At 48.1% G+C, this 22290-nt stretch overlaps 1 protein-coding gene across 1 annotated transcript in view; it reads right to left on the bottom strand.

Moving 5' to 3' along the window:
- Positions 1 to 226: 226 nt before the first annotated feature.
- ANKDD1A (ankyrin repeat and death domain containing 1A) overlaps positions 227 to 22290 on the bottom strand; it is a 34912-nt gene continuing 12848 nt past the window's right edge. The window contains 12 exon segments of the mRNA XM_068536563.1: positions 227 to 409; positions 1393 to 1464; positions 1467 to 1496; positions 3504 to 3708; positions 5679 to 5774; positions 6847 to 6942; positions 8362 to 8460; positions 11557 to 11655; positions 14686 to 14784; positions 15326 to 15424; positions 18813 to 18911; positions 19587 to 19691. Coding sequence (XP_068392664.1) covers positions 348 to 409; positions 1393 to 1464; positions 1467 to 1496; positions 3504 to 3708; positions 5679 to 5774; positions 6847 to 6942; positions 8362 to 8460; positions 11557 to 11655; positions 14686 to 14784; positions 15326 to 15424; positions 18813 to 18911; positions 19587 to 19691 — 1161 coding nt within the window. The 3' untranslated portion in view covers positions 227 to 347.

Below are 22290 nucleotides of genomic sequence, written 5' to 3'. Positions count from 1 at the left end.
CTGATGAGCTGCTTATAAACGCTGTGCCCAGAGTCCTCTCTGAAAAGCCATCCCTTGCACCACAGGGGGCTGCTGTGAGGCTCCAGTGAGATGCAGGAGATGAAAATAAGCTGAGAGCTGCAAAGGACCGTACCTCTGGGAAGGGATTACCTGCAAAACCTGAGACAGGCCCCCGTGAAAAAGATCACAAACATTTGCCTGCTGGTCCTGCCTAACTATGGGTTTCAGTGGAAGCAGCTGGAAGTCTGTTTACAGTACTTGTTTTTTAAGCCCTTAAATGGTGGTCCTCCTCTGTTCAGTGGCCCCCACTCTGAGGTCCCATGCTCCTGAAGGTCCAGTCCCTCCAATTACATGGCTGTGCACCTCCTTGGGGCGCTAGAGTCCTCGTTTGCTTTCTTCCTGATGCTTTCTGCAAAAGACAAGAATCCTGTTGCCTCTTGTTGCCTGAGCGCTGCCTCACAAGGCTAGTTTGATGCTTTAATTGCCTGCAAGAGTTTGTGTCAAAAGACGACGCAGAATAATATTTAAGAACATGCTGGAAAAAGAACCAAGTCATCCCTAATTCCTCCCCTCTGAAATGACTGTTTCGCACCTTGTGTGGCAGCTGGGGGAGACCCACCACATGGGGGACTTTCCCTTTGCCCCTTGATAACGTGCTATCCACGCTTTTCCTTGTTGCCAAGTGACTGATGTACCTTCATTACTATGGATGGCTGCCTAGTACCCCATCCTGTGGTTGCCCTGTAATGCACCATGGCAATGGACGTTACAGAGTTTAAGCCTTTTTCATCATGAGCCGATTTTGTTTTTAATGAGGGATCATTACTAGAACCTGTTACTCCGCTTGCCTAATGGTTCTACATGGTGCCCTGAATCCCAAATCCCAAAAAAAGCTGTTGGGATGGACAGACTCAAATAGTTTGTGACGGCCTCAGAAATTTTATTTGACCAGATCTTACTGGTTCAACTCATCTTACGCCAGTTTTGGCCCATAGGTCTTAATGTTTGTGAAAAACAACTCTGCAGGCTGTTCCCACCTTATTCCAAACTGGAGGGAAAAAAAAAAATCAAAGTAGTATAGAGAGCTGGATAAGAAGAGATTGTAGCTTCAGTGGCCTTGGGGCTGTGAAGGTCATAGGGATCGTCTGGGCCACCCTCATGGCACAGATGGGGAGACTGGGGCCAGGAGGTACTGTGAGTTGCCCAAGGCTCCGTCTGGGTTCCAGGAGGAGGCAGGGCTAGGAACATCAATCTGGAAGGTTCAGAGCCAGCGCCACAGCGCTGTGGTCTGAGCAGCCTTGGAGGGCCCTGCTGCAGTCCAGCGGGGCTATGCAACTCTGACTCTGCGCCCGGCGCTGCCCTGAGCAGAAGCCGGGCAGGGGGAACACTTACCAGCCAGGTCCCTCCTGCCAATGGCGACGAGGCCTTTGAATAGCGCTCTGCTGGGGTTCTCACTGGCTGTGACCAGTGCCCGTGCTCCCAGTAGCTCTTGGTGCCTGAGGATCATGAGGGGAGAAAGAGAGAGAAGGCGCCAACCCCGCCTGCCTTACCAGAGCCAGGCCTGAGCACACCCCTTACCGCCGCCAGAACATCAGACCCTTCTCCAAGTTCCAGCAGAACTCAGCCCAGAGATGGGGAGGGCGTGGGAGGGAAGGGGAGGAGCAGCCTTAGATGGGATGGGGGGGTGGAGTTTTATATCAGGGACACCTGGATCTCCCCAGTGCCAGGCTTTCCCCTGAGCATCCACCATGTATCCTATTGGTGTCACTGGGAAGAGAGAAAGAATTGGCATTCACTGTGGTACCACGATGCACACACGACTATACAGTTCATCTCTCTGGCGGCTCACAGTAACCGGTGACTTGCATGCTAGTGGCCCTGTTCTTTCCCCTGAACCAGTGGTTCTCAGCCATAAGTGCTCATTGGAAACACCTGGGAGGCTTTAGCAAACACTGACACCTGGGTCCCCCTCCCCATTCAGAGATTCCTATGTACTTGGGTCTGGGTGTGGCCTAGGCAACAGATCAGTGTTAAGCCTTCCCAGGTGATTCCAATGTTTGGAAAATAAGTGCCCATGCTCTTCAGTGCCGGTGGGGGGGTTAACTTGTTATTCAACTGTGACCAGGTCAGCTCTCCCAGCTGGGGACAGACGGTCTGGCACAGCCATGGGGGCACAGCCATCAGGTCCAAGTCAGTCAGCCACTGCGTCCCTGACGTTCTGGTGTCTGTGGGCCCCCAGCAGGCACTTCCTCCTGGTGCTGCTCGTGATGTAGCAGTTTCATTTGACCCATTTATTCACTACCCCTTGTCCCCAGCCCTGTAATTTACCAGTGCTCCTTTGTCATCTATGAAATCTGCACCAGTAATAGAGTTCACTTGTGGACTCCCCACTCTATTCCACTACCTGATTTGCGTATGTTTATGTCAGGTATCTCTCTGTGTTAAATATTTTAGCTTTCTAAGGTTGAGTCTGGTTGAGTTAGACCCTCTTCGCTTTTTTCCCCCAGAATATTCATTTATATATTCCCCGTTTCTTCTTTCAGATGAACTGTAGAATCCTTTAGTCAAGTTTCAAAAACCTTCTATTTTGATTTGATTAAAATTGGATCAAAGCTTTAATTTGGGGAAAATCAATATCTACATGACACTTTTTTAGCTGGAAATACAGAATGTCATTCCACTTACCCAAGTCTTCTTCTATAGTTCAAATAATTTGTATTGTCTTACTCATATGTCATTCATATTTCTTCTTAGAAACACACACTATTGTAAATGGAGTATATTTTTTACATATATTTTTAATATATATTATATATATATTTAAAATATTTTAAAGTATATTTAAAATATACGTATTTTTTACATATATATATATATTTTTTTACATATGTATACCTCTATATATTTTGCCCACTTATTGATGGTACAGAGCAATACTATGGTGTTCGTATATTTAATCATGTTTAGCCATTTCATTGAATTATTTTATTCTAAGAGTTTTTCCGTTGATTCTTCTGGACTTCCTGTGTGTGTGTGTGTGTGTGTGTGTGTGTGTGTGTGTGTGTGTGTGTGTGTGTGTGTGTGTGTGTGTGTATCGCATCTGAAATTAATAAATCTCTCTCTTCCTTTCCAGTATTTACACTCAATTTCTATTTCTGTTTCATGCCTTAATACCAGGGCCAGAATTTCCAAATAGATGTTAAATAATAGTGGCGACAGCAGCTCCTCTCCTTTTTACAGGGAGCACCTTTAGTTTCACGTGTGAACGATGGGTTTCAGCTCAAGCACATTCGTGAGGAATGTGAAGTTCACAGATCAATGTGGAGGGAGGGGCAGAGGGCCCAGTCTGTGTAAAGGCCTGGAGAGGGGAAGAGCACGTGATGTGTTGGAAGTGGCGTGTGGCTTGCTGAGGCTTTTCCCCCAGAAGCACAGAAAACTGAACACACCCCGCGTGCCCCCACCCCTCCACCCGGTTGCTCTGGGGCACCAAGGCAAGGTGGTACCTGTCCACTGTTGCTCGATGGCGTGGACGTGGGCCTCGGTGAACTCCCAGCAATACGCCAGCTTCTTCCACTTGTGGGGCCGCAGGTACCTGGAGGCCAGTCACCACAGCACAGAGCGGAGCTGCTGCGTTTCCTGCTGATGGTCCTGCTTAAAGGTCAAGCTCTTCCCAGAGGGGTCACAGAGGTCCCTGCATGAGAGCTGGTCCTGTGGGGCAGATCCCAGAAGTGCAGCAGCTGTCTGGGGGAAATCCCTGCCAGGCTCTCCCTCGTGAGCCTGGACACAGAGCTGGTGTCATCACAGGCCTGGGGCGTAGTGTCCATTACTCTGGTTTCTGACTCTGTGCCTTGCTTTGAGTGCTGGAACCTGAGTTGCTTACACTGTTTCTCCAACCAGAATTCCTTTTCTCACCTCCCTGTCTCTCAATCCCATTGCCACAGTCAAAAGACCACCTGGGTGCCACCTCTTCTAGGAAGGATTCCCAATTTCTCTCTTTTCTTTGTGTTCTTATAGCACGAGTGTCAGTAGAATGACTCAGCAGCTGTGGCTAAAACCAGGCAAGCCAAGAATCAGGCACTAACTAAACTTGCCAAATGACAACAAGTAGAGAAGGTCTGGGTTACAGAATTCTTTCTATGCAAAGCAGGTGATAAAATGAGAGGTTACCAAAAATTATGTAATAGCTTAAGTTAAACCCACAAAAGTCTTAGTTAAAGCCACAAAAGCCCCTCAAAAGGATGTGGATGCAGATTTCTAGTTGTTAAAAAGCTCAGGTGAGTTCTGGCATCTGCAGCTCTGAATCTTACATTCTGGCTAACTGTGTCTGGCCAGTCACCTGGGAGGTGACGACCTGGGAGCTTGGCTCTCTCCTCGGGTGGTAAAAACTGTTTCTTTAGAGCAGTGTTCTCAGCTGCATCTTACATTGGGATCATCTGGGAGCTTTAAGAACCACAGAAGCTTGGCCCTTACCCCCTAGATTCTGATTGAATTGGTCTAGGGGTAGGAAGGAGGGATTTGTGATTCTAACTGCACCACTGCCTTAGTGTTGAAAACTTTTAAAGCCTGAGGTGGTTTAAAATTAAGCATAGAGATGAATCAGTTCATCAAACCATTGGTATTAATATTTAGGAGTAATCTGTTGTATGTAAAGGGGTTGTAATATTTACGAGAATCCAGCATGTCAGTGAAAGAGAAAATCTTATGATTCCTATGGAAATTTATCAATTGATTGATTTTTGGACAGTGATTTTTTTGAGAAGTGTAAGAGAAGTTTACTAAGTTTGTAGACAATATCAGAATGTTTATGATATTCGAGATTCACTTTATAGGTTTAATTTATTGGATTTAATGGGATAATTTAAGAATTTAGGAAGCATTTGAAATGCTTAAAAAGAAAACCTATTATATTAAATTTATTCGTTCAGTTTAAAACGTTTAAGGTTGTTTAATTAACCTTAAACATGGGACCAAACTTTAATCAAAAGGCTTCCTTGAAAGTGACTGTTAAAATTTACTCGTTGTATAAATATAGTAATAAGATTGTAAAAATAAGTTTAAAAGGTTGAGGAAAAGTAGGATTTAAATTTTGTAAACAATTTAGTATTAATTTCTAAAACTGAAATAAATGCAAAAATTTATTTTCTGTGTATAAAAGTAACCATTAAGGACAACAGAAAAACTCTCCACCCACCCCCATTTGCTGACACTGGAGCTGTAAATGCAGGACCTTACATCTGCCGCTCCTCTTTCCCAAATCCACAGCAGATATCACTAATCAATCCCAGCACCCTTTCCTTCTGGGCTCAGAACGCTGCCTGAATAGAACACCCCAAGCCACAATTCCAATCACCTGGAGCTGGCAGTGAGCTGGAACCAACTTGCCATTTCTTTATTCATGCATGAATGCATTCATCCATCAACCAGGAGCTACAGCAGGGTCTACTAGTATCTCCACACTGGCACGGACCTCAGTCAGCCTTATTTCAGTATGGTTTGGGTGTTCACCCATCTCTGGATGCCCCCAAAGAACCCTAATGTTAGGTAAGGCAGGGATTATCACTCGCTTGGAAACTGAGGGGCCCCTGAATTGGTCAGGGCTGGGGTTCAAAGCCAACTCCACCTGAAGCCATGGCCACTCCCTTTCCAACACGGAGAGACCAAGCGCAGGGTCTCAGTACCTTCTCCCATCTGTAGAAGCGATTGGCTTTTATGATCATGTCCACCAGGCTGACATGGTTGATGTGGGCGGCCACTGGCAAGGCGGTTTTTCCTTGCTGCGGGTAAGAAGGGAGCAGGGAAGCCAGAGTTCCTATAAGAGGGTGTAGGGTGGCCTCTAGCACTGACTACAGACCCTCCTGCCCAAAGAAAGCGGCTTCCAGCAGTCTACACTGGAGAGCAGAAGGGTTTTCTGGGAGTAACTCTGGGTGTGGAAAAGTCACAGGTAGAATAAGGCAATAATTCCAGCAACCACCTCTTGTGTTCCTCTAGAACAGGAGGACTTAAAGCTTATAAAACTCAGGCTGCATAACTCTTCAAGGTCATCTGTGAGATAGATGTTACCAGCCTCATGTCTCAGATGAAACCAGAACCCAGAGAAGGGGCTTGGGCTCCTGTGTCAAGTTTGCTGCCTCCCCTCAGGTTTCCAGCCCTTTGCTCCAGGCCTCCGGCACAGTGCTGGCCTCCACCACCTCCAGGGACCTGCGGGGAGATGGGAAGCTCCTCTTCAAGCTTGGCCAGCTGCCCCCGGGCCCCAGCTTCCCTCCCAGGAAGCAGGAAACCCTTCCCAGGTCCAGCCTCAGGGCCTGTTCCCTGCCCCCATCTCTTTCCCACACCATCCCAAGGACTGGGCCACGTGTGCAAGGGCCCTTCCCTTCATGAGCCTGTGACCTCTTCAGCCTCATACTAAGCCTTCAGCTCTTCTTGAACCTCTGGCCACCTGAGGAGGTGGCCACCCCAGAAGCACCGTGACCCGGGAAGCTTCCCCCAACCCTGTTTCATACGCACGGAGTTGTGGGGTGGTGACATGCTGTTCCTCTAGCTCTCTTCTCCTCTCCCCAGCAGATGACTCAAGGAGCTCAAAGTCCGATGGGGGCCATGAAACAGAAGACAAACGTATCACAGGCAAGGACCAGGAGAGGGGCGGGCCAAGTGCTGAGGGACCTCAGAGGAGGCAGGGGAAGGTGATGGAGGGGCAGGAAGGCTTCCTGGAGGAGGTTGCCTTTGAGCTGATATATAACAGATGGGAAGCCTTGAACACTCTGGGAGCAGGAGGCATTTGCATCAGGGTCTCTGGCAAAGAGGGAGTCATGAAAGCTTGCAAGGGAGGCTGGTTGTGAGCAGAGGTACCTTATCTCTCAGGTTTAAGTTAACCCCAGCAATGAAGAGAATATCCGCTATGTCCTCCCAGGCGTGCTCGGAGGCAAGGTGAGGGGTGTCTGCTGCCTCTGGAAAGAAGCCAAGAGGACGGAGAGCAGAAAAGCACGTAGAGATGGCCTGTGGCTCAAAGCCAGGACAGGACCAAGGTGGGTACACTCCCAACTGGGCCTTAACAGAGTTTCTCTAAGAAGTTATGTGAGGCTTCCCCGGTGGCGCAGTGGTTAAGAATCTGCCTGCCAATGCAGGAGACACAGGTTCCAGCCCTGGTCCGGGAAGATCCCACATGCTGCAGAGCAACTAAGCCCGTGCGCCACAACCACTTAGCCTGCGCTCTGGAGCCCATGAGCCACAACTACTGAGCCCACGGGCCTAGAGCCCGTGCTCCCAACAAGAGAAGCCACCGCAGTGAGAAGCCTGCGTACCACAACGAAGAGTAGCCCCCGCTTGCCACAACCAGAGAAAAGCCCGTGTGCAGCAACGAAGACCCAACACAGTCAAAAATAAAAATAATAATAATAATAAAATAAATTTATAAAAAAAAAAGAAGTTATGTGGGAGGGTAAACTGGATTTAATCATAAACATAATACTCAGCAAACTTAGTAAATAACAAAAAAGTAGAAAGAACAAAGAAAAAATACCACTTGCTATCCCACCTAAGTCAACCTCTGTTAACAGTCTTAGTACATTTCTTCTAGTATTTTCTTTAATGCAGAATGCTTTTAGTTTTATGGTTTTACATATTTGGGATCATCCTGTATATACATTTTGCATCTGTATAACTTCCTGCGTATTATAAACTCTATAAACACCATTTTTTATAACTCCATAAGAGCCTATCTATGCCTATACCATAATTTAACCAACCACTTCTCTCTTATTAACTATTTGGGGCCCTTTTTGAAATGAAAACTGATAGACTGCTACAACAAACATCTTGGTGCATGAGCTCTTAATATATTTCTTGAGGCTCAATTCTCAGACGTGCAAATACTGACCATTTTAAAGTTATATGTTATATTCTGTCGAATTGCTTTCCACCACTAGTGGTTGTGTGTGGCGGCCCTGAAGATTGTACGGTTGGGGGGTGGATTGTGGGGATGGGGATTTTTAAATGCTCCTGATTGATCACAACTTCAGGACTCAGAGGCCTCTTGTTATACAAGATTAACCTAGTCACCCCTGCCCTGGGAATTTTCCCTAAGGGGAAAAAAAAATCAATGAAAGGAAAAGGTTGCATGTAGCAAGATGTTTACCACAGTGTTCTATATATCATGACAAAAACTTGGAAATACTCAAATGTTCAAAATAGAGGAATGGTTGATAAAATAATGCTACCTTCAACAAATATTCAAACAACTTTTGACAAGCTAAAAGAGCAATTCCTCAATTCTGGGCCAGGCTAGTAGACCACAGTCAAGCCCTGCCAACCTGGGAGGGTGCCCAGAGGCTCCATGGGGCCCAGATGGTTTCTGCAGCCACTTACATTGTCAGCCGCGTCCAGGTCACTGCCGGTGTCGATGAGGAGCTGCACCAGGACGGAGAAGTTGTGCCTCACGGCAATGTGCACAGGAGAGACGCCCTGCTGGGGGGGTGGAGAGGCACAGATCTGTTGATGGATCCCTCCCAGGACTGCCCAGCTGCAGGGTGGTGCTAGAAGATGGGAGTTGGGAGAAGTACAGTAAGTCCCCTACGTACGAACCTTCAAGTTGCGAACTTTCAAAGATGCGAATGTGCGTGTGCGTGTCCGATCACATAAATTAATTCACATGTCTGGCGTACATTGTCACATGCGTGCATCCTCTACTAGCCGTGCTTTTGTGTACTTTACTGTACAGTACTGTTGCTGTGCAACACGAGGAGCTTACTAATGAAGACCTGATGGAATTGGAGGCTCAGAGAAAGGACAAAGAGACACAAGAGGAAGAAGAAGTAACTGAAGAAACGAAGCGATTCACGACGCAGGAAATGGCAAGGGGATTTTCTTCATTTGAGGAGGCGCTGTTAGTTTTTGAGGCACAGGACCCGAACACAGAACAGTACACGAAAGTTGCAGCAGCCGTTCAGAATGCAATCCAGTGCTATTGTGTCATCGATGACGAGAAAAAAAGAGCTACTACCCAGACATCACTGAATCATTTTTTCAAGAGGGTAGATAGAATTGAATCCAGCAAGGAACCAGAACGTGTGCCATCAACGTCAGGCGTGAGTGAAATTGCAGCTTGCCCTCCGTCTCCTATTGCTGATGATCCTTCAGCTCTACCATCTCCCACCTCCTCTCCCTCCTCCAGTCAGTAACGCTTCTTGCCTGTTCACTCAGTGCCAGCCCCTGTATGCCAGCTGTTGTACTGTACTACTGTACTTTTCAAGGTACTGTACTGTAAGATGAAAAATGTTTTCTTTATTTTTTGTTTGTTTTTTATGTATTATTTGTGTGAAAAGTATTAAAAAACCTATTACAGTACAGTACTATATAGCCAATTGTGTTAGTTGGGTACCTAGGTTAACTTTGTTGGACTTATGAACAAATTGGACTTACGAATGTCCTCTCGGAATGGAACCGGTTCATGTGTAGGGGACTTACTGTACAGATAGTGCTTGAGTTTGGACCTTCCCACTTCTCGGATGACATGAGTGGCCTGAAGAATTTACAGCCCACAGCCTGAATCCCTTGGGCCACAATTGATCCTCATGGTGGGTGGGAGCCTGAAATCCCAAGTTTGAGACCTTGCCATGCCAGGAACTCACTACGTGACTTTGGGCAAGTCATCTCGCTTCTCTGCTGCTCTTCATCTGGCAAGTGATGCTTGCTGAGGTCCCTTCTGGCAACAACACCTTAAGATTCTCTGCTATCTCATTTACTCCACACATGAACCTAGCAAGTATATAGGAATGGTATTCTTATTCATACTTTCATCTTACAAATGAGAACACTTAATAAGTTCATAAAACTTACATGACTCACCCAAGGACACGTAACTAATAGAGACCTTGTGTTACTGGACTTCCTACCCCCGGCATCTAGGTAGGTGCTCAGCAACTATTTATGTATGAAACGAATGAATGAGAGAGCCAGCCGGGACCAGAACAGAGGTCTCACCCAAACCCAACATTCACCCAAGGCCTGGAGGACTCCATCTCCAGTGGTTCCTTGTGAGCACTGACTACGTGACAAAGTGGAGATACTGCCACAGCATCCTTCTGTCTAGGTGTATGGTGACACACATCTAGTAGAGTAGTACAAAGCCAGAAAGATCAATGGGATAGATCTATACTTACTGTGGAAAAACACCCTCACATGTTGAGTACCAAAAGGTGACAGAACAGAACACACACACATACAACAAAAATGCCCATGACTGCCATTACTAGTTTAGGCCAGAAAAAAACAGTTTATGGATATTGGAAAAGAAGATTTAAACTATATGATTACTTGTAGGCAACGTGATTGTATATCTACACAGGTCAAAATAGTTACTATACTCCCACCAAAAAAAAAAAAAAAACCTCTAGCAAAATCAATGAAAAGTCATATAGAAGATAAAAATACCAAAGTCAATAGCATTCCTGTATTGAATGCCCACAAGAAATGACATATTTTAAAAAGATAGTCTATTTGCAATGACGGTCAAAATATATAAAGTACCTATGAAGAGTATAATTGGAAATGGCTATTACAAAGGCAAACAAAAACCATAGAACATCACTGAGGGATACAAAAGAAGACATAAAGAAATGGCAAGACATGTTCGTAGTGAAAAAATAAAATATTACAAAGATGACCATTTTCTCTTATATTATTTACAGGCTTAATGTAATCCCAAACCCAAATAGCAATAAAGGACAAAAAGTATTCTGAAACACATCTAGAAAAAAATTTAAAAACCTAGATAAAACTACCACAGAATTTCAGCAGTGTCCTCAGATCATTGCTAGATAACTGTGAAATCAAAATCAGGCCAAAAGAAGGTGTCCTGTGAGAGTGAATGGGCAGACACTGGAAACTGGCTCAAGTGCACAACTCAGATGAGCTAGGAAACTTATCAGAGCTCTAACAGTGGCTCTCCAGGAAGCAGCACGCCACGGAGATAAAATAACCAAGGATGCTGGATATGGCCTCCATCGTCCTGGAAATAGGTCTGTGGGAATGTGGTAGGAAAGGGGAGTGGCAAGAGAGCAAGTATTGCTTTTCATTGTTTTACATTTTATTTATAGAAATCTAAAGAACCAAAAAGAACAAAAGGTATCTGGTGAAGAGCCTTCTTCCCACCCTCAACACCCATCTGCTCTGTTCTCCCCAATCCAGTGGTAACATCTTACAAAGCCACAGTACAATATCCCAACCAGAACACTGACATTGATAATACCCACCATCTTACTCAGATCTCCCCAGTTTCACTTGTAGTCATTCATATACATGTGTGTTCTATGTAATTTTATCACACGTGTAGGTTTGTGTATCCGTTACATAGTCAAGATGCAGCACAGTTCCATCACCATAAGGGTCCCTTGTGTAGTCCTTTTATAACCACACCCTCCTCCCTTCTCGGCCCCACGCCCCCATCCCTAGCCCCCAGCCACCACTAATCTGTTCTCCATTTCTATTTTGAGAAGTGAGGTCCTGGGAGACTTGGCAGTGTATCCCTCGCCTCCCCACCTTCCATCCAGGCCCCACACGTACATGATCAGCCACGTCAGTGCTGCCTCCTGCATGGACAAGGGCCCAGGCCATGTCCTCAGAGCCACCGAGGGCTGCGTAGTGGAAGCAGCTCTGTTTTTTCTAGAGGGAAACAGGCATCAATGCAGCATCTTAAGGACCCCTCACAGCAGGGTTTACAAAGCACTCTGAGATTCATTATCCCATTCACAGCTCACAACCCCCCTGGGACTATTATACCCATTAAACCCTGAGGCAGGAGAAATCAATGACTTGCCCAGTCCTGGTGACTAGTAAAAGGAGTTCACTATGGTCTCAGGATTTTCCTCACCTCCAGTCACAGACTCCGGAACAAAGGCCAAAGCCAGTAAAGACACGTGGAATATAGACGCTGAGGAGATGGTTTTCAAGGAGGGGGACCAATAAGATTTACCTGTACAGGGTAAATCCCACCCAGCATGTACTGTCCAGCTGGAGCTGGTCTAAGTGCATCCGAAGAGGAGCCTGGCAGGGCCAGAGGGAGGGCTTCTTCCTGGATGAGACTTCATCTCAGGCAGGACCCACTAGGTAACCAACTGTCCCAGATTGCCTGGGACTGAAGTTTCCCTGGATGCGAGACTTTCTGTTTTAAAATCAGGACAGTATGGGGCAGACCAGGATGAGTTGGTCACCCTCCCAAAGTCGAGTCTGAGCAAGTTTACAGGGTGGGTGGGAATTCATCCACCTCCCAGTGGGAAATGCAATCACTTTGGGTTTGCCCCCTCCTCAGAGACCCTGCTGCACGACACTGCCAGAGGTGGGAGTGTCAGAATAGACCGTGGCCTCTGCCAGAAACCTCAAGTCAAGGCTGGAGCACGAGACCTGGTGAGGTGGGCAGCTCCAAGCCACCAACGACCACCAGCTGGATCTAACCCCCTGAGTCTCTAAGCTCCTGTGCTGTTACTGCTGGGGAGGTGGCCATGGCATGACCTGTCTGTGCCCCCTCCCAGTGCCTAGTGCTGGGCACAGAGAAAGGGCCTTTCTGACTAAGGAGCAACACCTTGCTGATGGAAGTGAAACAGGAGGGAAGGGGGCAGGGCACAACCTTTAAAAGAATGACATAGCCATAGTACATGATGAAAACTAATGAGAACCAACTAGGTCCAAGATGGCAGAAGATTTGACCTCCAGTAGACCTTGAGCCTCATTATATGCTCCTTGTAATACCTTAGCATGCTAAATGACACACCCACCAGTGCCATGACAGTTCTGAGGCTAACCGTAAAAGGCCAAAAAGTGGGCAGTGGCCCAATTTCTGGAAATCCCCGCCCCTTCCTCAAAATAGTTGGAATACCCCTCCCACTCATTAGCCTATGAAATGACCCAGTCCATAAAAACTAACCACGCCATATTTCGAAGCCTCTTGCCTCTTGCCTTCCGAGATACCCCACACTCTGTCTGTGGAGTGTGTTTCTCTCTAAATAAATCTGATTCCTACATATCACTTCGTCTCCAAATTCTTTTGCAATGAAGAAAGAGCCTTAAATTCACCAGCAACAGAAGGACATGGCTGGTGCCCTGGGACAGCTACTTTCCCCCTCTTGGCTGTAATGTCCCCCGCTATGCCCCTGGGGTAGTAGTCTCCACACCTTCCAGGGGAGCAAATTAAATGTTTTGTGGTTTATAAAGCATTATTCACATTTAAGGGAATTTAAGATTTATATTATTATTATATTTACATTTGCCATTTTGCTATTTCTTTTCTTTTCTTTTCTTTTCTTTTCCGGCCGAGCTGCGCGTCTTGTGAATCTTACTTCCCTGACCAGGGATTAAACCTGGGCCCTCGGCAGTGAAAGTGCAGAGTCCTAACCACTGAACCACCAGGGAATTCCCTTTGCTATTTTTTTCTGAATGTCTCCTGTTTTTTTTGTTCTGTTTCCCCTTGACTACCTTCTTTTGTGTTAAATATCTTTAGCATATCATTTTCATTCCTCTGTTTTTAAACTATTTTTGCTATTATTTATATTATTCACTATTAATATTATTTTTGCTACATTATTGAAATTTAGAACAAAAAGAGAATTCCAGACCCTGCAGCCATTCAACCAGCCAAGAAAGATTGTCATTGATTTAAAAATAAAAAGCAAAACAAAACAAAAACACCAACTTTCTACCTAAAGAAAGGCCACAACCCCCTTTTCAAGGACACAGAGAATTTCTAATGGCCAACTCACACAGTGCAATGGTAAGGGAGAAAGAGGCCTGTCCCAGAGTCACACCCAGGCCCCAGCACTAATTGCAGTGTGGGCCTCATGTTGGGGACACCCCACCCCGACCCACGCTGGGCAAGGCAAACGTTTCAGGCCATGAGCTCTGGAGTCAGGGGAATAGGGTTTTCAGACTCAGCTTTGCTTCTTACCAACTTGTGACCTGGGAAAGTCACTGAACCTCTCTCATCTGCAAAATGGGGGGAATTGGGCTTCCCTGGTGGCGCAGTGGTTGAGAATCTGCCTGCTAATGCAGGGGACACAGGTTCGAGCCCTGGTCTGGGAAGATCCCACATGCCGCGGAGCAACTAGGCCCGTGAGCCACAACTACTGAGCCTGCGCGTCTGGAGCCTGTGCTCTGCAACAAGAGAGGCCGCGATAGTGAGAGGCCCGCACACTGCGATGAAGAGTGGCCCCCGCTTGCCGCAACTAGAGAAAGCCTTCGCACAGAAACTAAGACCCAACACAGCCAAAAATAAATAAGTAAATAAATAAATAAAATGAAGGTAAACTTTAAAAAAAAAAAAAAAAAGGGGGGAATTTTTCTGAGGTAATAGTTATGAAAGGGCTTTGTGAACTGTCATGTGCCCAGCAATAAGACACTAATGGGTACTGAGCTCCTATTATGTCCCAGGCAATATGCTAGGTATTTAGTTTTCATAGCAATATAAAATAGTAAGTATATATCACCCCCAATCTATAGTTGAGAAACAAGGCTCAGAGAGATTAAGTAACTTGCCCAAAGTCACAGAGCTCAGCAGTAGAGAGTCAAGTCCGGAACCTGAGCCTGCTCCCTCACAGTCTTGTTCACACGATGTTCAGGAATCATCGTGGCTGCTACAGCTGACACAGTCACGGCTCTGCAGGCAGCCGAGGGCACACGCCAGTCGTGAGGAGGCCCGGCTACCTGGGAGAGGGCGCTCGCGCTACTCCCGGCCCTGAGGAGGAGCTGCACACAGTCGGGGTGGATCCCTTCAGCAGCTGCGTGCAGGGCAGTCAGACCTTCCTGAAACACAGGGCAGCGGTGTGAGGACGGCAGGAGGCTGAGGCCAGAGCCTGAGACCGGAGGACACCCCTTCTGCCAGGGCTCCAGGGCTCTCTGAGCTCTCCCCTCCCTGCTACTGCAGACATGACCTGGTGATCTGTGGTTCCCGGAGCCCCGCACCTGATTCTCACCTTGAAGGGCACGTGGTGCGTTCACTCCCTCCGCCACAGCTCCGCTCGTGCTCTCCTTGCCCTCCAAGCCGCCTCATCCCTGCTCTGTCTATTCCCTCCTACTCCATCCTGGCCACAGTGACCTCTACCTTCTTTGAACACACACCGCGTGTATGACTCCTCCGTCATCCCTCAGGCCCAGTGCCCCTCTGAGCCTGGAGTTTTGTGCTGCTGCTCATCTTCTCCTCGTGGGCTGTTTGAGAACACGTCCTCGCTCCTGGCTTCAGAGCCCCTCCCAGGGGAGATCAGGCTGCACCATGGGCTCTGGGCTCCTGGAAGGCAGGGGGCAAGCCAGTGTCACACACCTCTGCATCCTCCAGGTGGTGACTCACCGCATTCTGCTCCTCCAGGTCCAGCCTGACGTCCAGGAGTCGCTGCAGCACAGCCAGGTGGCCCCAGCGGGTGGCCGGGTGAAGGGCTGTGTTCCCCTCCTGCGGGGAGAAGGGCTCCTGAGGGGTCAGTGGAATCACAGACCCTTGCAGGCCCTAGGGACCCGCTGGAGCTGAGATCAAGAGAGGGGAGACATGTCCAGAGCAAGTTGGTGACGAGCTGCAGCCCTGCATGCTGGGCCAACGCCACCCTGCTCTGAGAACTGTGCCAAAAACTACCAAAAACCAGGGGCACTTTCAAGGGCCAAGTTCTGGTCTCTTTTCTTACACTTTAAGACGGACACATTACTTTAAAAAAAAAAAAAAATCCCTATTTTTCCATGCTCCAGTCTAAAGCCAGTCCCAACTCGGTGACCCCGGATCCATCCCCTCCCTCTGCTCAGGCCACAGCCCCAGAGACTCGCCTTGTGCTCAGGCTGCGCCCAGCAGCCACATGGCCCAATCGCTCGCCTCCTGCGTCTTTGCTCAAGATGTTAGCTTCTCATTGAATAGTGCAGCCCGATGTGATCACAATATTGAAAACCACAACTCCCACCTCCTGTTCTCCTGATCCCCTTATCCTGCCCCACTTTTCCTTTTCCCCCATAGCACTGACCACCTAACACCCTCTACAATCCACTTGTATACTATGCTTGTTGTTTATTGGCTGACTCTCTTGGCTGGAACATAAGCATCACAAGGGCAAGGGTTTTTGTCTATTTTGTCCTCTGAAGTTTCCCCAAGTGCCTAGAATAGGGCCTGGGCACATGATAGACACTCAGTAGATATTTGTTCAATGATAATACATAATGTGATGGAGAGCTTGACCTGTGTCTCCTGGAACTTGAGAACCACAGGACTGGGAGCAGCCTCGCCCTTGAGAAGTCTAAAGGTGACAGTGACAGAGCCAAGAGAGGTGGCTCCACTGGGCGGGCAAAGGGCCCAGTGTTCTTTGTGTTGAAAGTGGTCCCACAGAGGGCAGCTTATTTGGGATCGTCCTTAAAGGGATCTTGCTGCAGGAGGGTAAGGGGCCCCAGGGAAGAGGAGGCAGCTGGACATGGCCAGCCCGAGAAAAGGTATGTCCCTACAGAGGAACCACAGATGGGGGACCAGGACAAGGACCTCGGAGGGACCCACAAAAGCATCCAGAAGGGAAGACCCAGCTTCAGCCATGCATCATGCCCAGAAGGCCATGGGGACGATCGAGCTGAACCAGTCATGGGGGCCTCCTGGGTCAAGTGCTTTCCTCTGCCCTGGCCTGTCTCAGTACCTTCCCCAGGAGACATTCAGTTTAGGCACAGATATCTATAAAGGGCCCAATGAGGATGTGAACACATACAGAAGCCAAAGCAGTACTTAAAGTAGTTAAAAACATACCCTGCCCCCATGATAGATAAACACACACATAAACAGCTATAACTATCTTACAGGGTCAAGGAGGAAACATCTACATTTCCTTTATGATCATCATTATATTATATTAATAAATAAAATTAAGTTTAAAAAATCCTCTCAACAGCTTTTTTCGGCTCCTCTCCCACCCGCTCCGTGGTCGGCTCGCCACAGCAAGCAAGGGTCAGGCTGTGGGCGGTGTAGCCACAGCCTGAAGTCTCTGTGTTCAAAGAGACCAGAAGGAAGTGTGTGAACGTTGGGGTCTGGCACGTGCCACCAGTTAGCAGAGCTGTGGAAACAGGGCAGGGCTTCCCCCTTCCTTCTGGATTATAAATATCTACTTCCTGCCCTTTGAAGCTGCAGATGGCATGGACCCCCTGCCAGGGCCCTCACACTCTGCCCAGGCAGGATAGGGGGCTGGGTGGAAGGAGGCCTTGGCCTTGGGCCTGGCCTCTCCCCTCCACCTGTGGGGACATCCAGCCTCTCCACCTCTGTAGGGCCCTGTCAGCCTCTCCTTGACATTTCCGGAGGAATTAATCACTCTCTCCGGGCTCTCAAAGCCTCCCTACCACAGCACCTGCAGCACCTGTGAGGTATGTTGTCATCTGCTCTGACAGGTCTGTCCGCCTACACAGGCAGGCGGGCCCTAGCACGAGTCAGACCTTCAGTGGCCCAAAGCCTTGAAAAGCTTACTGTGACCTCTCCCCAAATGAAATTCAAAATGAAAACATTCCTCATTGGAAAATACAACACTTAACAGGGACATGTAATTTTAAAAGCTTCTTTCTAGAATTGCTGATTGCAAGATTCTGGGTAAGTTCACCAAAGCTGAATTTTCTTGCTTTCTAGTTTGGAGCTCCTGCTCTCCTGGGGCCCTGAGTACATCATTTTTTTTTTTTTTTTGCCTCCTGGGTAGATGTGTCCTGGCAAGAGTCGTCCTTTACCCCTCTCTGTGCTCCCAGTTCCTGGCTCAGGGCCTGGCACAGAGCACAACCTGCTCTGCCCATGTTTCTGAAATGAAGGAAATCAGCCTGATCTGAATCTCAGAACCTGACTTAGCCTTTTCATCCTGAAAGGATGAGTGTGGGCGGACAGATTTGGTGCAGACCCCCAGGGCTCAGGGCCGTAGGAGGCAGCCTGAGGAGAAGGAGGGGCACAGGGGTAGGCATCAGGATGCTGGTTCCAAACCCAGCTCGACCTTTGTCCTGCTGTGTGACCTTGGCTAAAGTATCCCCCTCTCTGGGCCTCAGCTTCCACATCTGTAAAATGAGAAGGTTGAACTGGCTCTTGATCTAAGATCCTGTGATCCATTGGTCTGTGAGCTCTGTCACTAGCTTTATAAACAGAACTCCTTGTATCCTAGCCAAGCATATTAATCAGAAAATCAACAGTGGAATTCTTCCCTTTGCTGGAAGCACTGTTTAGAATTTGCTGCAACACATTTGCCTAATGACTCGCAATGGTCCATTGATACAAGTCATTTGTAGGGTAGTCCCTTGGGTCCCAACCCCTCATCTATTCTCAGATAGGTGAATTCCTGCTTATAAGCTCTCCACCCTGAATGAACTGCTCCCTCCTCAGCGGTCTCATCCTACTTTTGCCATAATCATAGTAGCTTACTAAAACACAAAGAAAGCAAATAACCAGCAGGCATGTGGCTACCATCCCCCAACTCCTCCCCATTCCCCCCAGCAACAGACAGCCCCAGTGGAATCACAGCCCCGCTCAAACCCACCCCAGGCATCACTACCAACCAATCAGATTTGCCATCCTGGCTCCCCACATTGGCTCACAGCTCTTTCCTAGGATTGTGGTTGAATTCCTTCATTAAGAAACTGTGTCTTGGGCATCTTTGTGCTCTTCACCCATAGCACATGGCTGGCCCATAGTGTGTGCTTGAAAAATGCCTGCTGCATGAGCATCAGACACACGCTGGTCTTTGGGCCACCAGCCCCTCTAGCACGCTGCAGTTGGCAGTAGACACAGGTGAGCTGCCTGTGACCACCCCGGTCAGGAGCCCAGAGCCCGGCCCTCCCCCTGGGACCCATGGTCACAGTACCTTGTCTTTGACACTGTGGTCACAGCCAGAGCCCACAAGGAAGTCCAGAGAATCCAGCTGCCTGTGCTCTGCAGCCCGATGAAACGCTGTCCTTCCCAGCTGGCGGGGGAAGAGAAGAAAGTGAATCTTCCTCGCCCTGCCCACCTGGCCTCAGTTTCCCCAACCACACTGGGCTTGCAGTGCTCCAGACACTCTCCCCCACCTTGCCCTATACACCCTGCCTGGAAAGCCCAGACCATCTTCCCAACAAGACCCCACTTGGTGGGTCCCTCCCCCACTGAAATCCTCCTGTGGCTCCTGAATAAAGGACCCATTCCTGAGGCTGGGGGTTGAGATCTCCATGAAGGCCCCTAACAACCTCTCAGGTCTTTATTCCCAAGATTCTAACCCATCTGAACTCATACACCAAAAGCCCTTTTCCTCTAAAGCTCTAGCAATTGTCTCTCCTCCATCTGGAATGCCCCTTACTTTCTAATCTTACTGATGAAATCTAGTTCATTTACCAAATTCCACCTCCTCCAGGAAGCAGAAAGCAATGTCTCCCTTCTCTAACCTGTCTAGTCCATATCAGAGTCTCTCTGAGGGAACTGACCATGTGCTGCTGGCGTCCTGCTCATTTGTGCCCTAATGCCCCTTCTAGACCAGCAACTCCCTCAGGTGGGGTCCAGTCTGCACTACCCATGGCTCAAGGGATGCACTCAAGGAATGTACAGGAGAGGCCCCAGGAATCCCAAGCCCGATGGGAAGGACACACAGCCTTGAGGCCACACTCACCTTGTCAGCATGGTCCAGGGCCACGTCCTCCAGGTCCTCCGTTATGAACGCCAGCACTGGCACATGGCCTTTTTGGGCTGCGCAGTGCAGTAAGGTCAGGCCGTCCTGGAAACAAGCCCAGGGTTGTCCCTGCAGTCTGCGAAGGGAGGCCCTGCTCACGCACTGGCTGTCTCCCAGTGAGTGTTTGGGATCAGAACAGCTTTCCAAAGGAAACCACACTGAAAATGGGGATAGGCCCCTGGGACATCGCAGGACCCACTTAGCCTCACAGGGGCTGGTGGGAGTCAGGATGCCAGAGTTCAAATCCCAGCTCCAGTATTTATCAGCTCTGTGGTCTTCGGCAAGTTACCTATACCTCTCTGAGCCCCCATTTCCTCATAGGTCAAGTTAGGATAATACAGGCGTATTGTGCTTCACTTTATTGAAGGTCTCTTAGCCCCAGAAGCAATATTTAAGTGAGGGAGGTTTGCAAATCCTATGTTCATAGCCGAGAGCTCCTACCCAGGCCTTGCATTACATCTAGATTATTTGGAGTACTTTTCCGAATAGATTGTAACCATCAATGGGTCATAAAAATCAATGGAAGTCTTCTACATGTTGACAGTGGTTTGGGTTACAGAGGAGTAGCACTTGTCAAATTTCAGTGTGCAGGGACTTCCCTGGTGGTGTAGTGGATAAGACTCCACATTCCCAACACAGGGGGCCTAGATTCCATCCCTGGTCAGGGAACTAGATCCCACATGCATGCCGCAACTAAGAGTTCACATGCCACAACTAAGGAGCTGGTGAGCCGCAGCTAAAATGAGGAGCCCTGGAGCTGCAACTAAGGAGCCCGCAAGCCACAACTAAGACCTGGTGCAACCAAATAAAAATAAATAAATAAATAAATATATTTTTAAAAACTCAGCTTGTATTTCATTGTATACAAAGAATTTGAGCTCTAGTTAATAATATGCATGCTGGGGCTTCCCTGGTGGCGCAGTGGTTGAGAATCTGCCTGCCAACGCAGGGGACACAGGTTCGAGCCCTGGTCTGGGAGGATCCCACATGCCATGGAGCAACTAGGCCCGTGAGCCACAATTACTGACCCTGCGCATCTGGAGCCTGTGCTCCGCAACAAGAGAGGCCGCGATAGTGAGAGGCCCCCACACCGCGATGAAGAGTGGCCCCCGCTTGCCGCAACTGGAGAAAGCCCTCGCACAGAAACGAAGACCCAACACAGCCATAAATAAATAAATAAATAAATAAAATTTTTAATAATAATAATAATATGCATGCTGACATATTTAGAGGGAAGTACATTGATGTCTGCAATTTATTGTGAAATGCATCCAAAATCTATAAAGAACTCTAAAAACTCATCAATAAGAAATTACCCCAGGGACTTCCCTGGTGGCACAGTGGTTAAGAATCCGCCTGCCAGGGCTTCCCTGGTGGCGCAGTGGTTAAGAATCTGCCTGCTAATGCAGGGGACACGGGTTCGAGCCCTGGTCTGGGAGGATCCCACATGCCGCGGAGCAACTAGGCCCGTGAGCCACAACTGCTGAGCCTGCGCGTCTGGAACCTGTGCTCCGCAACAAGGGAGGCCGCGATAGTGAGAGGCCCGCGCACCGCGATGAAGAGTGGCCCCCACTTGCCACAACTAGAGAAAGCCCTCGCACAGAAACAAAGACCCAACACAGCCAAAATAAATAAATAAATAAATAAATTTAAAAAAGAAAAAGAATCCGCCTGCCAGTGCAGGGGACACGGGTTCGAGCCCTGGTCCGGGAAGATCCCACATGCCGCGTAGCAACTAAGCCTATGCGTCACAACTACTGAGCCTGCACTTTAGAGCCCGCGAGCCACAGCTACTGAGCCCACGCTCCACAACTACTGAAGCCCGTGCGCCTAGAGCCTGTGCTCTGCAACAAGAGAAGCCACCTCAATGAGAAGCCCGCGCACCGCAATGAAGAGTAGCCCCCGCTCGCCACAACTAGAGAAAGCCCACGCGCAGCAGCGAAGACCCAACGCAGCCAAAAGTAAATAAATAAAAATAAATTAATTAATTTAAAAAAAAAAAGAATTTACCCCAATTAAAAAATAATCTGGGGCTTCCCTGGTGGCGCAGTGGTTGAGAATCTGCCTGCCAATGCAGGGGACACGGGTTCAAGCCTTGGTCTGGGAAGATCCCACATGCCGCGGAGCAACTAGGCCTGTGAGCCACAACTGCTGAGCCTGCGCTCCACAACAAGAGAGGCCGCGACAGTGAGAGGCCCGCGCACCGCAATGAAGAGTGGCCCCCTCTTGCCGCAACTGGAGAAAGCCCTCGCACAGAAACGAAGACCCAACACAGCCAAAAATAAATAAATAATAAAATATATGTTCTCTTTAAAAAAAAAAAAATGCAAACATTTAAAAAAAATAATAATAATAATAATCTGCACACCAAAGAAGATATATGGAATGGCAAATAAGCACATGAAAAAATATATGACGTCATTAGTCATTATTGAAATGCAAATTAAAACGACAAAGAGTTTCTAACAATAGAGTATGGAAAGGGAAAAATGTTAACATTCCAGTGGAGAAACCTGGCCGACACCACTTTAACCAAGAGATCAAGCTTGATATTGTGATTTATAGTAAGAAATATATATTTGGTCCTTGTCCTGGCTCCTGGCACAGAGCTCCTAAAACCCTAGGGCAGACCTCCTGTGTGCCA

The sequence above is a fragment of the Eschrichtius robustus genome, chromosome 1, assembly GCF_028021215.1.
Source record: "Eschrichtius robustus isolate mEscRob2 chromosome 1, mEscRob2.pri, whole genome shotgun sequence".
NCBI classification, from domain to species: domain Eukaryota; kingdom Metazoa; phylum Chordata; class Mammalia; order Artiodactyla; family Eschrichtiidae; genus Eschrichtius; species Eschrichtius robustus.
The sequence above is the reverse complement of the archived record's forward strand: the minus strand, read 5'-3'. Positions and strand labels throughout refer to the sequence as shown.